This window comes from Hylobates moloch, unplaced genomic scaffold (genome assembly GCF_009828535.3).
Source record: "Hylobates moloch isolate HMO894 unplaced genomic scaffold, HMol_V3 SCAFFOLD_5, whole genome shotgun sequence".
Classification (NCBI taxonomy): domain Eukaryota; kingdom Metazoa; phylum Chordata; class Mammalia; order Primates; family Hylobatidae; genus Hylobates; species Hylobates moloch.
In genome coordinates this window covers 84814304-84829750 of record NW_026652280.1, presented here as the reverse complement: position 1 = coordinate 84829750, position 15447 = coordinate 84814304, and the positions used below count along the sequence as shown (strand labels likewise).

Genomic DNA, 15447 nt, shown 5'->3' with positions numbered 1-15447 from the left:
TCTGTTCTGGGAGGAATGGTGAAATCTTCAATCCACAGCCTCAGGAAGCCAAAACAAAGGCCCAGCCGCAGCCCACAGGGCTACAGCTGGACGTACTTCCGCTTTGCCCCAGCGCAAGCGCAGCAGCAAAAAGCGCTGGCCGGCGTAGGCCCCCTTCTCGAGTGCGCAGGCGCACAAGGAGCACTCAGCAACCGGAGGCCGGGTCCCGCGTCTGGGGGAAATCCCAGCCCAGGCCGATGGCGTCTTCCTTTGGGTTTCGCACGGTCGCGGGAGGACAATAGCAGGAGAAAAGGAGTTATCGTCAGCGGGACGCGTCCCCAAATTCAGCGAGTCTCCTAGGAACACAAAAGGCCCTGGGTGCAGGCTCCGATGGGCGGCGCCTGCGAGACAGCAGGCCGACTCCGTCGAGGAAGTGGAGCATTCCTCGGGGCTCTGGCGCTGGGGACGGCCGGGGCGGGGCTTGGAGCGAGGGCAGGCCTCGGCGGAACTCCCACGCGAGGGGCGGAGCCCGGGCTCGCGGTGGCCCGGTCAGGACCCAGGCGAAGCTGCCGGGGAGCGCCTGGGAGGCGGGGCCGGGGAGGAAGCGGGCGGGGTGAGAAGGCTCCTAACGCTGAGGAAGCCGACGGCTGCGCTGCGCAGGGACCCCGACCGGAGGTCCGCGACCCGAGGCCCAGAGGGAAACCAGGGAGCCAAGGCCCTGCAGCCCAGGCTGCGCCTCCCTCGTCTTGGCTTTCTCGGTCCCGCGACCTCCCGTGACCCACGGAAGACCTCTCCTGGTTCTTCTCTCATTCGTGAATGACCCCATCATGCTTATGGCTCAGCAGCTCCAAGTCCTCGTATCCAACCCAGATCTCTCTCCCCTGCGCGCCAGCCCCTGGACATCTCCACTCTGACGTCCTCGAGCCTCTCAAACTCACCCTGTTCCAAATGACCTCAGCCATCCCCAGCCTGCTTCTCCTTTTCCCTGTCAGCCCTGGCCCTGCCACCTTTCAAGGGCTCCAGCCAGAAACCTGGCCACTACCGCAGATGCCGCCTCTTCCCTTAGTAACTTGCGTCCAGTCTTTCCACAAGGTCCTGGAAAATCTGCCCACTTCTCCCCACTGTCACCGCTATCACTGAGTTTAAGTCACCACTAGACCTCCCACTGGACTGCGGCTACAGCCGCCTCCCTGCAGCCGAAGAGCTCTGACATCTAGATCTCACCCCATCAATCTCCCTTCAAACATCAACCACATGACCAGATCCAAGATTTCTGCAGACACACCCTCACTGACCAGAGCCTTCCACACTAGTCCACAACCAGGAAAAACTGGCAGTCTTGGGAACTGCTAACTCAGGATCCCTAGTGCACCTTCACAACCCTTTCTGATCCGGCTTCTTTGACCCTGGGTTCCTATGTGTGTGCCTTGGCTCTAGTCCAGCAGGCCTCAGCCAGACTGGTCCTACCAGGATACCTCTGACGTCTCTGCCTGGTGAACTCTTACCCAACCTTCAAAACTCAGCCCTCATATTACCTCCTCCGTGAAGCCTTCCTGATCCTCAGATGCTCTGTTTCTCCGAGCCTAGCTCATCTTGCCAGCACCTAAGTTAACAGACCCAGGGCCTAGGTCTCACCATGGAGCTTCAGCCAGCCTAGGGAAGGGACTGGAATAGGCATGAGATGCTGGGCAAGTCTGTCCTGTCTGGGCCTCAGGTCCAGAAAACAAAGGATTTAGACAAAGTCCCAAGTTTGGACTTGATGATGCCACTTCGGGGAAAGGCCTGGCCTCATGAGGAACAGAGAGGACCATAGACTGGCGAGGAGAGAAGTGGGTCAAGGGCTCATTTCCTCCAGGACATAGAAACAGCCCCAGTCAACTGAGGCGGAGATGCCACCGCCTCTGGAATTGGGCCCTGCAAGAAGTGGCCAGGTGGGTAGAGAGAGGACAAGGCCTGGGGGCTCAGTGGCTTCAGAGAGAAGAGTGAGGCCTGCACTGAGGCGCAGGGCCTTGTGATGCATGGCCAGGGTAGGTGTGGGGTGTGGCCACCTGCTTCCCTGCAGAACCAAATAAACGTTATGGGAGAGAAGCCAAGCAGTGGCCTGGCCTCAGGGACCCCCTCAGTGAGTGCCAGCCCATCTCTGAGCCAGTGTTCCCAGGGCCTGACCTGACTGGTCCGAGGAATTTGGCTGGGGCCTCTGGAGGCAAAACCCCTTGCCCTGCCCTGTCTTGGACACATGTTCAGACACAGACGGCAGTGGCTTTTTTACTCCCTGAAGTCCGCTTTTCTCCACAGAATATTTACAAACAGGGAAGGGGTGGAGGCCACTTCCGCCACCAAATAAGGGGCTAGGGAGGGGGGCAGTGCTAAGACGCGCCTCTGCGCAGGGAGAGTTCCTGAGGAGGGCCCAGTGTGACCACGGTGCCCTCAGGGGCCCAGGTGGTTCCAGACGGCTCAGGCCAGGTCGGCGGTGGGTGAGCCCAGCTGCTTGGAGGCCAGGAGCAGGCGTGTAGCTGCACTCTCAGACTCCGCCTGCAGCCGCCGGTTGTTGTGTCTCAGGCTCCGCACCTCCTCCTCCAGGGCCGCCCTGTCTGCCTTCTCCTGGGGTGCCAGGGAGACAGGAGTCAGAGCCGCCAGCCCCTTTCCTGGGGCAGCGCTGTGACTCCCCCCAAGCCCAGCCCACCCCTCACCTTCTGCAGGTCCTCCTGCAGCTTCCTGAGCATGGACTCCAAGTGAGAGACCTTCTCTGAGAGGTTCCCAGGCTCTGGCCTGAAGACATAGGGGTCAAGACTCAGCAGGACCAAGGCAGGGGGCAGTGCACCAGCTGACTCCCAGCCCCACCTAATGAGAGGGGCCCCGCTGGTCTTCTAGGCATATGTGGCAGCAGAGCCCAGGACAGAGCTCCACCCCAGCGGACAGGCACAAAGGGGGCGGGTCATGTGGGCAGGTAAAGCGGCTGTGGGGAGTTGGGGAGCTTACTCAGCATCAGACTTTGGAGTTCCCTTAGGGTCTCCGCTCTCTGGGATGGGCTGTCCTATGGGGACAAAGGGATCAGGTGGGCAGGTCAGAAAGGGGGCAAGAGCACTGCTCAGGCTTACCGCAGCACCCTGGTGGCCTCACCCTCTCGGGACAGCGACTCCAGAATGGTGTTGCAAGTGGAGGCAATCTCCGAGATGGCCTGCCACTCGTCCTCCAGGGTCCCACTGCCCGCCTCCGACATGACTGTAGGCACAAGGAGCAGGCTGAGCTGGGGAAGCCCAGGAGCACCCCCCGACCCCTCCCCTGCTCTCCTGGGTCCAGACTCACTCCTGCTGATGGAGTTCCGCAGAGACAAGGTACGTGGCAGAAAGGAGGCCCTCAGCTCCGGGGCCGGGTTGCCCTTGTCCTCAGAGCCACTGGGACTGCCTGGCCTGTCCTGTGCCACAGAAGTGGATACAGATTCAGTGATGCCCACTGTCACCACTGTGCCATTGGGCTCCAGAGCCTGGTTTCTGCTCACCTGGGTCAGAGGTGTCTCACTGTCAGCACTGGGTACCGATGGCTTGGCTGTGGTGGCCAGGAGGAGGTCCGGGGTGGTGTTGGGCAGGACTGGGGCCTCATCCGACAGGGAGCTGGGGAGAGCAGGGGTGGCTCAGAAAGGGAAGCGGCTTTCCCAGAGGCCTGGAGGAGAGGGAAGGCCAAGAGTGTGCACCTGCGTGGTGATAGCGAGTTCTGGCTGTGCAGGAACTCAGTCCTCTCCTCGGCCAGATCCCCAGGCCCTGGAGGACTGCCACCATCTTGCAGGCACAGGTGCAGCAGCTGCTTTGTGGTGGGCAGCAGGGTCACCCCCTGGACCTCATCCTGCACAGGCTCTGGGGCCCCCCGCCGGCTGGGCTCCTGCAGCGACAGCGTGTACAGCTCTGAAAAACTCCTGTGGGGCGGGGGGGAAGGGTCAGGCAGGACTTCCCCAGTCCCCAGCGTCTTGCATCACCAGCCCCACCCCCAGCCCCTGCCAGGCTCACTTCCAGGAGCAGGAGAGCTCCCCAGCTTCCTGACAACAGTGAAAAATGTCTGCCTGGTTAATGGCCATTTTTCCAAACCATGGTTCAAATTCCAGTGCTGCCCCTGTATATCACCAAGCAAATCACCCTGAACATAAGTTTCTGCATCTGTGAAATGGGGTTAATAGTACGAACCTCTCATAGTGTGCTGTGAGGGTTTAAATAACCCGTGTAAATTGCTTAAATCCCAAAACTACTATCTGTAGCCAAATCCAGCCTGCGCCTTTTCCTTTTCTTTTCTAAAGCAGATGTGCCAGTTTCTGTACTGCGAGCTAAGCATGGATTTTACTTTTTTTTTTTGAGATGGAATTTTGCTCTTATTGCCCAGGCTGGAGTGCAATGCCGTGATACACAGCTCATGGCAACCTCCTCCGCCTCCTGGGTTCGAGTTATTATCCTGTCTCAGCCTCCCAAGTAGCTGGGATTACAGGTGCCTGCCATCACACCCGGCTAAATTTTGTATTTTTACTAGAGACAGATTTCAGCATGTTGGCCAGGCTGGTCTCGAACTCCTGACCTCAGGTGAGCCACCCACCTCAGCCTCCCAAAGTGCTGGGATTACCAGCGTGAGCCACCGCGCCCGGTTCGGATTCTACATTTTTAACTAGTGGAAAAATAAAAAGATTATTTCATGATAAGTGAAAATCTCATGAAATCCAAATTTCAGTGTCTGTAAAGTTTTAGCGAGACACAGGCACATTTATTTATTCATTTACCTACGACAGAGTAGCTACGGCAGAGACCAGATGGTCCAGAAAGCCCAAAATATTTATTATTTGGCCATTTACAGAAAATGTTTGCCTACCCCTAGCTTAGCACAGGAAGTTATCAATAGTGTGTAGTGTGTGTGGTGGGAGGGCAGGTGTCAATATTAAAAAAAAAAAAAAAGATAGTGGGGGCTGCTATTTGATCTTTTAAGCAGTGGGAGCAACGCCCTTAACTGGTCCCATTCTACGTATGAAGAAAGAGGTTCAGGGCGCGGTGACTCATGCCTGTAATCCCAGAACTTTGGGAGGGCGAGGCAGGTGGATCACCTGAGGTCAGGAGTTCGAGACCAGCCTGGCCAACATGGTGAAACCCCATCTCTACTAAAACTACAAAAAATTAGCCGGCCGTGGTGGTGCATGCCTGTAATCCCAGCTACAAGGGAGGCTGAGGCAGGAGAACTGCTTGAAACCCGGGAGGCGGAGGTTGCAGTAAGCCGAGATCACGCCATTGCACTCCAGCCTGGGCAACAAGAGCGAAACTTCGCCTCAAAAAAAAAAAAAAAAAAAAGAAAAAGAGAGAGAGAGGAAGGAAGGAGAGACAGAGACAGAGACAGAGACAGGGAGAGACAGGCTCAGACGGGCTAAGAGACGGGGGATTCTTTCCAGAAGGAAAGGTATCCACACTGGGTTCCTGAAACTGCTGATGGCGACCCGGGAGGCGCAGACTGCGTGGTGGCCAACTGCCGGCCCTCCCACCTCCCCGCGTCCCCGGCACCCTGACCTGCGAGGCCGGCCGCTCTCGTCGGGGGGCAGGACGGTGACGCAGACCTTGGGCGCCGAGCGCAGCAGCTGGACAGCGGCCTCGGGCCGGAGGCTGGGCAGCGTCTGGCCGCACACGCGCAGCAGACGCGCCCCGGGCCGCAGCCCCGCCGTCTCGGCGAACGTGAAGCGCTCCACGTGCGTGACGAAGCCCTCGGCGTCCACCTCGAAGCCCAGGCGGCCTTGACCGTCGCGGGGCAGCGCCAGCTCGCGGGTCTCGCAGCCACGGCTCACCAGCTGCGGGCGGGGCAGGACGAGTGGGCGGGGCTGCCGGGAGGTGGGGCCGCCCCAGCGCCCGCCCCCTGGACTGCGTACCAGGCCACACGGAACGTTCCACAGCCCCCGAGGGCCGAGTGTGCCACCGCCCGAGGGATGAAGCCCAGAAGTCGCTTACCCGAGGGCACCAGTTCCGGCCTTGCCAAGCCCCGGGGCTGGCTCTGCCCTCCTCGACTTTCCCTTCCGCAGGAGTAGGGGACAAAGGCGGCGGGAGGGAGGGGTCCAAAGCAGGCTCCGCCCCGCCGCGCGCAGGGGCCCCAGTTTCCCGCTCAGGCTCACCTGCAGGCGCGCCACCACCTCGCCCACGGCTTGGCCGGGGGACCCATCGAAGCGCAGCGTGATCGCCTCCCCGCGGCCGTGGTACAGGTCCAGCTGCTGCTCGGAGAAGGTCCAGGCCAGCACGTCGCGACAGGCACAATTGAACACTACGCGGCCGTCGCGCGGCGCCACCAGCACCAGAGCCTCGGCCGAGATGCCCAGCAGGCAGGGCACCTCGGCGCCTTCGGGGCCGCTCGCCTGAGCCCCGGCGGCGACCCGCGCCCCGGGCGCCGCGCGCACTCCCCACACCAGTGAGCCCGCTGCCTGCAGCTCGGCGCCCGGGCCCCGAGGGGCCGCCCGGCGCCTCCCACCCAGGGAGGGCAGGCCGAAGCGTGAAGCCGAGTCCAGCGACGTAGTGGTCACCTCGTTGGTGGCCAGGTCTTGCAGGTACTGCTGGCGGGTGCGCGTGGCCATGGCGTGGAACTGGCGCGCGTGGCCGGCCGCCTGCTCGCCATTCAGCGCCTTGGCCAGCAGGAAGGCCCGGAAGTCGGTGTTGGCTGCGAAGGGGCCTCCGCCAGCAGGCAGAGCTGGCCCGAAGGCCGGGGTGTCCTGGGTGCGGCTCACGGCCACCCTGCCGGGAGGGAGGTGGTAGTGAGGGGCGGCAGGACTCCATGCCTACGGGAGACCTGTGACCACTCCGGTGCCCACCTGTAGGAGGTGTGTGGCGTGCAGGGTGCATGTGCCCGCACCACTAGGAACACGTGCTGGAAGTGCGAGCGGATGGTGGTGGGGCAGAAGGGCTTGCTGCCAGGCTCCTGGAACACGATGGTCACAATGTCGTTGCCAATGTGGCGCTTCCGCAGGAGCTAGGGGTTGGATAGTAGGGGCTCGTGATGAGGCCTTCTGTGCCCCAAACCCCTCCTCATTCAGGCAGGAGAAAGCCAAGGCACCAATGGCTCCCCCACTGCCCCTGGTGAAGACCTAGGGTGTTTGTCCTTGGGAAAGGGCTACTAGAGGGGCAGATTATTGGGGCCAACAGAGCTCCGGCCAAAGCCCAAATGTCATGGACCATGCAGGGCCCTCCATGGTTCCCGGAAGCCCCACCCCCACGCTGGTCCCCCTCACACCTGCTGCTGGTTATTAGGGGTGTAAGGCAGCATTGTGGACACGTGGAACATGATCTCGTGGTCCTGGTACGTGGTGTAGAGGGAGTGCGTGCCTGTGGAATCCGCTGTGGCCAGGGTGTTAGGGACACAGAAGGAGAAAACAAGGGGAGTCTGAGTGGCTTGAACTTGCCATTCCTGTCTGCACACAGGAGCCTCTGTGCCCTAAATAGCAGGTGGACAACCAGTCATGCCACCAACCAATGCCCAGCCAGTGAGATCCAAGGGCTTCAGCCCTGGGTGCCCCTCCTCCCCTCCCTCCACAGGCTGCAGTCCCACGCCAGAGTGAAGAGGGGTCAGGATGGGAGTTGAAATAGAATGAAGACAGAAATGAGAAGTGGTCTCAGAGGGAGGCCAGGGTCAGGTGTCCTAGGAGGACAGGTGTCACTCCAGGCCCAAGCATGTGTGGCATGCTGGGAAAGTGAAAGGCAGGCAGAGGGTGCTCAGTACAACATCTCCCGGGGTCCTGGGGCCCCTTCCACCAGGGAGGCAGGGACACCTCTCTTCCACGAGGCTGAGCTGCTGGAATGTGTTTGGTGGAGGGGTAGTGCCCCCAAACCACTTTAGCCCCAGCTCAGGCAGTAGGGTACTTGGGCCTTGAGGGACAGTCCCAGCCCCTCTTTTCAGCCCATAGCTTGGCCCTCATAGCCCTGACTCAGATCCTTAGCTCACCCAAAGACCTCTCCAGTCCCCAGCCCCAGGATTGTATGGACAAAGGAGTGACAAGGCAATTCGTGCTCACCCCTTCAGCACAGATCTGCTCCCACCCCTCCTGCCCCTGGGCCTCACTTTTGGTGTCTAGCTGGGCCCGGTAACTCTCAAAGCCTTTGAGCCGCACCACATCGCCCAACAAGGTGAGAAACTGCATGAAGGCCGGTCCCGCTTCCTGGTTGTTGTACATCTCCTCCTCCGAGCCCTGGCCCGCCCGGCAGTACAGGATGCCCACCTTGCGCTGGAAGCTCAGCTGTGGGTGGGAGACAGAAGGCATATGTCTCAGTCCCCTGCAGCCCCACCCCACCAGCTCTTAGGGAATGGATGGGACGCTGGCCTGGGGGCTGAGCACCAGCCCTCTCTGAGCCATTTGTGTCCTTGCCTGTCAGGTGAGTACAGTCTGTTGTGCTCCTCGTGCTTGGGAGGGCACAGGTAGGAAGGGATGGGAGGAGGCTGGTTCCCATGTGGCAGTAGAGAAGGTGATTCACAGAAAGGACCCTTCCAATAAACATACACATTATCATCCTCCTTATCTCAAGGCTGGACTGTCCTCTCCACCCCTGAATCCAAGGCACCCCCACCCCAGCCCCTGCAGGCCTTGAACCAGGCATCACCTCTCCACCATGCTCCCGTTTCTGCGCCCTCTATTCCCGGCTCTTCCCTCTGCAGATAACTAGATAACCGTGCCCAGCTCAAGGTGCTCTGAACTCCTCCAAACAGCACAGGCTCCCCTCCAGTGGTCACTTCCCTTTTCCACAACTAAACTTGTCTGCACTCACAGTCCCCACTTCGATTTCATTCCTCCCAACCCCTTGCACCCCCCACTCCCCATATGGCCCCCAGATGTGGCCTCATCTTGGCACCCTCTCAGCCACAGGTGGCACTGGGGATAGCTGGAAACTCACCTTGCCTAGGGCCCCAGGGAGCCCGCCCTCTTCTGCCTGGGCCTCTTCTCTACCCATGCTCCTCCCCCTCCCTGGCTGCAGCAAGGATGACACCCCCATCTCTGCCTCCCATTCAGACCAGCCTACCAAACCCCAGGCCTTTTTCTCCAGCTGCCTAATGTCTCACCTTGCTGTGACTCCCCCACCCTGCTCCTCCTCCTTAAAGGCACCATTTCTGGGGGCCAAGAAGCTGGGGAATCCTAGCGCTTCACCCCTTCCAGTCAGCCACATGACTACCCAGTCCCTCCTGGACTGTCACCTCCTCTTCACCTCCACTATCGCCGCCACTGTGTCTAGCCTGGGCAACTGCAACAGGCTTCAGCCTGGCATCCCTGCCCCATACAGTCTAAGTGCCCATGCTGCAGCCAGAGAGCTGCCCCTCTCAGATCTGCACTGTATCCCTCCATGGCTCCCCAGTGCCCACGGGAACAAATGCAAGCTTCTCCCCAGCCCCTCCCCACAATCCCAACCCCAGCCACGCTGAACTGACTGCCTAATGTGCCATGCTCTCATTCTCCAAGCCCTTGCACAAGTTATTCCTTTTGACCGGAAAACACCTGCTTATCTGGGCTTAAGCCCTTTTTGTGTTCTCCATGCTGGAAAACCCTGGCCAAGGAAGGGCTCTCATCACTACCCTTGTGGCCCAGGGAGCCCTCAGCATTCCCCTTTCAGTGTTATACTGCTCCTGTATTTCAGCAGTTCTCTGTGGGTCTCTTTCTCCCACCCAGCTGTGAGCTACTCAAGTGAAGCACCTGGTCTAGACCTGTCCCCAGCATCCAGTCTGAGGCCTGGCACCAAGAAGGTCTAAGAAATGTTTGTTGAATGACTGATGGGTTGAATGATACAGAGGAGGAGACTCAGCCAATGGGCAGCTTTCAGCATGGAGTGGGGGATGGAAGAAGCCTCCAGGAAGCTGTGAGCACCACCTTAGAGGAAACCCAGCAGGGGCTGTGGGGGAAATTGGCCAGGAATTGTGCGGGAACTGCAGGACCAGTGGGGTGAGTCAGACCAGGGCGTCCAGGGCTGCAAAGATCTTTTTAAAATGCAGACTCTGGGCCGAGTGCAGTGGCTCATGCCTGCAATCCCAGCACTTTGGGAGGCCGAGGTGGGCAGATCACAAGGTCAGGAGTTCGAAACCAGCGTGGCCAACATGGTAAAACCCCGTCTCTACCACAAATACAAAAATTAGCTGGGCGTGATGGCACGCACCTGTAATCCCAGCTACTCAGGAGGCTGAGGCAGGAGAATCGCTTGAACCCAGAAGGCAGAGGTTGCAGTGAGCTGAGATTGCACCATTGCACTCCAGCCTGGGTGACAAAGCGAGACTCCATCTCAAAATAAATAAAGTGCAGACTCTGATTCAGATGGTCTGGGGTGGGGCCCCAGAATCTGCATTTCTACATGATGTGGCTACTGCTGGTCTACAGAGCTCACTTTGAGACGCAAGGCTCCAGATGACCTCTGATGCCTTCTCTCTGAAAAGCCAGCTCTCCTGGGGTCACCACCCAACCCAGGATCAGGGTCAAGGCTAGGGGTTTGGGAGCTGGGCAGGCTGGGTTCAGACTGGGGCCAGCTGTATGGCTGGGGGCTCCGCGGCCCGCCACTCACCACTTGCTCATCCAGTGTGAGCAGCGTCCGTGGTACCTTGGGTGAAGCTGAGCCCAGGCGCAGGCAGCTGGGGCTCAGCTGCGGCGCCACGTGCTCCAGAAGTTTCCTTGGGGACAGACCCCGTGGGGGCCCCGGCGGCAGCGCGTCCTCCGAGATGGTGCCACGGAGGGTCCGGAGCTGAGGAAGGGGTGTAAGGGCACTCAGGATGCATACAGGGTGTCGGGGAGGCAACCCACGTCCTGATCCCGCGATCCCGGCCTACCTGCGTGGTCCGCACGATGACGCGGTAGCTGTGCAGGGTGCCCCCTCCGCTGCCTTCCTTCTCCTCCCGCCGCAGGCTCACTGCCACCGGGCCCAGCGACTCGTCCATCCCGAAGAAGTTCTGGTGTTCTGGGGGACCGCGCCGAAGAAAACGATTGGTCCCGCCCTCTGGCAGCCCCGCCCCCGCTCGACCACGCGCATCACTAAGCCCCGCCCTAGGCTTCATCTCACCACCAAATGCTGACCCTAGACTAAGTCCCGCCCCTCTGTAGCCCCAAGCTCAATATCTTGATCTCAACCCTGACCCAGAGGTGGACCCAGACCCAGACCTAGACCCACGCGGCCGGCTCCCAGGCCTAAATCCTGCCTTGGCCCCGCCCACCACGCCCTCATTCTCCCGTCTATGTCCTGGAGTCCTGTCTCCGCAGTGCTGGTGAGAACAAGGTTCACGGATGCAGGGATTTGAGGCCTGAGTTTTCACCCCACAGAAAAGCCCATAGGGAATCTCTCCCCAACCTGGCAGTTTGAACCAGATGGAGGATGAACCAGTATGGAGGCAGAGGGACCAGCCCTGGCTGGGGTGAGGGGCCAGGGATTAGCCTTAAGAAGGTGGTTGAAAGTGGGTCCAGGAGGACCCCAGCTCAGCTCTTGAGGCCTCCCAGGGCCAGGGACTTTACAGGAAATGGACAGTTCATGAGCCCTACTGTGTGCACTGCAGGTGACAGGGACCTCTTCTTCAGCCCCTCCTCCCCTCCCTGGAACTGCCTTTCCTCACCTTTGCCATAAAAGTACTTGCGGTAGTAGCCAGCACCCAGGTCTGCGTGCTCCAGGCTGTAGGCCGAGGTTCGGTTCTGTGGCTCCTCCAGGATGGACACGGCCGCATTGGGCAGTGCAGGGGGCACAGGTGGGGATGCTGGTCCACCCAGGCCTAGCTCACCCTCACCCCCGAGCTCACACACAAAGCCAGGTGCCCCATGCAGCAGGTCCGAGCTGGCAGCCTGGTCCTCGGCTGAAGCCAGGGCCCCAGAGCTGGCCTCTGAGTGGCTCCCGGTCCCCTGAGACCTCGGAGCCCAATCAAAGAGCAGGCTTTGCACGTCATAGTGGGCAAACCATCGAGGCTCAAGCACTGGCGGGAAGGCAGGCTCTGGTTCCTCTGCTGGCAGCCCCAGCAATGCCAGCGGGTCAGTGAAGAGCCGGGTGGAAGTGGCTGCAGGGCGGCTGGCCTCTTCGTGGCTGTGGGCACGGGCACGGGGGCTGGCTGGCGTAGGGGGCCTGGCCTCGCCTGCATCGCTGCCGCTGCGCAGGAGCGGGCCCCGGACTGGCCTCGGCTCAAAGGTGTGCGGTGTCAGCGGGGGCCTTGCTGGCTGGCGCAGCTTGCGGGCAAAGAGGTCATCCGTGGATGCAGGGGCCATGCCCCGCCGAGGGCTCCCCACACCGCCGGCCCACATGGGCATGTTCTGTGGGCCTGACTCTCCGGGGGCTGGGCCGCATTGGCAGGCACGGGTGTTTGGTGCCCAGCCTGAGGTTGCGGCAGCAGTTCCTGCCCTGAAGGAGGAGGGGGCTGCTCAGAGGGGCCTGGGCAGAAAACAGGAACCCAGGCCCCCAGCCTGGTCCTCCACCACCCGTGTTGGCTTCCGGCCCCATCCGAGACCATCAAAGCTGCTTCCGCTTTCCAGGCCACTTCCTTGTCTGCTTAGGGCTGAGGTTTCCAGCCCCCTCCCCAGCTTTGCTGGGCAGGGCTTGAGGCTGGGCTGTTGGGTCTTGGTCCTGAGGGTCCTGGAGCCTGGGCAGCCCTGGGGCTGCCAGGGTCCCCCAATTGCCACCCACACGCCTTAGCTTTGTCCTGGGCCCAGAGTAAGGGTCCCACCAGGACCTAGCCCAACTGGACAGATGACTTGTATTGGCTGGGACGGGAAACCCAGGGGCCACTGGTGGCTGGGTCCTGCCCACTTAACAAAGGGAGGACGTCCTGTCCCCAGAGACCTTCCTCCCTGTCCCTCCCACTTCCTTCAGGGTCCCTGGAGAGCTGATCACCCAGAGAGGTCTGATCTCAGTGCCCTGGACCTCAAGGCCTCAATACCATAAGGACACATGGGTTCCCAGGAGGGCAGCGGCAGGGCAGCAGGAATGGCAAGAGGACTTCCTTCAGCACAGGAAGTAGCCCCAACTGTGGGCCCAGCCCTCTGCCAGGCCCCCACATCCTGAGGAAGGTGCTGGGGTCACAGCAGCTGTCGTGGGACCCCAGTCACCCTGGCCTGGAGGACAGGCCAGCTCACCTTCTTGCAGGCTACTGTGCCCAGGCTTGGGGGCAAGAGGAGTCACAATGACAGGGACCCACAGGGACCTCTGCCTACCTGGTCTCACTGATGCAGACAGGGAGGTCTGAACCCCATGTGACAGATGGTCAGATGAGGTCCAGAGGAGACGCTCTTGCCTGAAGCAATTCCGTGTCAGAGCTAGGATGTGAGCCTGGGTCTGTCCATCTCCAGGCCCTAAGCAGGGCTGCACCTGCCCACTGCTGTCTGTGTGCTTAGGTGTTGCGGGAGTGGGTGTTGGGCTGAGGTTCAAGGTCTCACAGGATGCAAGATTGAGACACCCAAAGCCCCAGGGACCTGCTAAGTGCGGAAATGTGACGCCAGAGGCAGGTGCAAATGGTGGTGTGAGAACTTGAGGGAAGCCACGCCCAGGCAAGCCCTGGATGGAGTAGGCAGTGAGGACAGGGAGCTGGGGAACCTCCACTGGGGGTACAGGCATCTAATGGTGGGTCTTCATGCAGCATCCAGCGACATCATGCGGGCTGGGCCGGAGGGTGGTAGAGGAGGGGCTCCACACACCCCTCGTCTGGGGCTTCCAGAACCAAGCAAGGGTCGGCTCCCCAGCCCAGGTGACTTCTACCTTGATTTCTCCTGAATAAACTCCCATGCTGACCTTGAGCCTCTGTTTTCTCATCTCTAAAATGGGGTTAACTGGCCGGGTGCGGTGGCTCAGGCCTGTAATCCCAGCACTTTGGGAGGCCAAGGCGGGGGGATCACCTGAGGTCAGGAGTTCGAGACCAGCCTAGCCAACATGGTGAAAGCCTGTCTCTACTAAAAATATAAAAATTAGCCGGGTGTGGTGGTGCGCACCTGTAGTCCCAGCTACTCAGGAGGCTGAGGCAGGAGAATCACTTAAACCTGGGAGGCAGAGGTTGCAGTGAGCCGAGATTGCACCACTGCACTCCAGCCTGCAGGACAGCGAGACTGTCTCAAAAAGAAAAAAAAAAAAAATGGGTTTAACTATTTATGTCCCCTCCCAAGGCTGCTGAGAGACTGAGAAGAGTGAGGTGAGTGTCGCCAGCTATCTGTGTGTGTGACGGGTGTAGCCCCTGGCTCCATGAGCCAAGCTCTGGGGACATCCAGCGCTCGGGCATGGGCTATAGTGTGTGAAGGAGTAGGAGGGCATGAGGGAGGGGGTCTGTGCAAGCCCTGCTCGGTGTAGGCTGAGCTCTACACGCTTGGAAGTGAGATCTGTGCATGTGTGCACCCAGCCTGTGCGCTGCCTCTTGCTGTGGCCCAGTGCCAGGCTCTGGCGCTGCCTTGAGGGGTGTTCTTGGGCTCTGCCCCCCACCCTGAAGCTTCACACAGGGTCCATTGAGGCCAGGACATTCCTCTGAGCCTGTGTCACTAGGGGTGGGGGGAAAGGGCCGGCCCCGCCCCCACAGATCCGGAAGGCCTGGCTGCCCCAGGAGGAGGAGCTGGCCACTTCCCAGCACATCTGGAGGTCATGACCCCATTTCGGCTGCCAGGGGGCGCGACAGATGTTTCCTCCCAGGCCAGGCCAGGGACTGGGGTGGAGGCCGCCTAAGAGGAGCCTCAGAATAAGGGGGAGCCCCGCACACACTTGCAGTGTTGAGGGGGAGGGGGTCACAGCGCCGCCACCAGGAGTTAGGAGCCGCCGCCTCCACTCACCGGCTGGCTGGCCAGGCTAAGCCGTCACACAGAGAAAGTAGGAACGGCTGGTCAGAGACAGGGGGCTGGACATACTGACTCGGGACTGAGCTGGAGCCCGGAGGGAAGTTGGGAGGGTGCCGGCGGCGAACGTGGCGAGGACCCCACTCCCATACACATCACCCGGGCCCACAGCTAGGTCACCTCTCCCGTCAGGCCCGACGGCAGTGCCTCCCGTCCCCTGCTCCCGCCAGTACCTCTGGGGCTCCCGCCCAGCCGCCGCCGCCCGCGCTGGGGTCCCGCTGTCGCTCTCCCGCTACCGCTCCCGGCGCCGGCTCCGCCTGGGGGCGGGGCTATGCTGGGAGGCGGGGCCATACTGGGAGGCGGGGCCGGCCGGGAGCCGTCCGCGGCGGGATGCGCACCAGCAGGAATTCCAGGCCTGGCGGCGGCGAGCACCGACCAGTGCTGATTCTAAGGCCATTTCCTCTGCTGAGAAACTTGTGCCAGCCTTCCAGACCAATCGGGAGGACTAGCGGAGGCCACCTAGCGTCCAGCTCCCAGCCAGCACACAGCAGGTGCTCAAGTGTCTGCCACTATTTTATGGAGCACTTGTAAGCACTGGGCACTGGGCAACTGTTCCACTAGCGCGCTCTCATTTATTCTAAAAACACCTTAGATAGGTGTCATCTCTTTACGCCTTGGAGCAACTGAGGTCCAGAAAAAGGCTTTGGCCAAAGACAAGCCTGATAAATGTA

The 15447-nt window shown here is 60.7% G+C and overlaps 1 protein-coding gene across 2 annotated transcripts; it reads right to left on the bottom strand.

Annotated features, from left to right (window-relative positions):
• Positions 1-2226: 2226 nt before the first annotated feature.
• Positions 2227-15031, bottom strand: SIPA1 (signal-induced proliferation-associated 1). 2 transcript variants are annotated; one of them, XM_032153439.2, is made up of 16 exons: positions 14950-15031; positions 11542-12311; positions 10768-10895; positions 10506-10682; positions 8032-8206; positions 7207-7310; positions 6788-6945; positions 6101-6710; positions 5508-5782; positions 3671-3889; positions 3479-3590; positions 3286-3394; positions 3100-3201; positions 2959-3013; positions 2670-2748; positions 2227-2580 (listed from the first exon to the last, which is right to left on the bottom strand). In XM_032153439.2, the coding sequence occupies exons 2-16, from the start codon at positions 12218-12220 to the stop codon at positions 2434-2436; spliced, it is 3129 nt and encodes a 1042-aa protein (XP_032009330.1). In that variant the 5' UTR covers positions 12221-12311; positions 14950-15031; the 3' UTR covers positions 2227-2433. The 2 variants fall into 2 exon arrangements, with proteins under 2 accessions (XP_032009330.1, XP_032009331.1); XM_032153440.2 differs by lacking the exon at positions 14950-15031 and adding an exon at positions 13121-14924.
• Between the last annotated feature and the right edge of the window lie 416 nt (positions 15032-15447).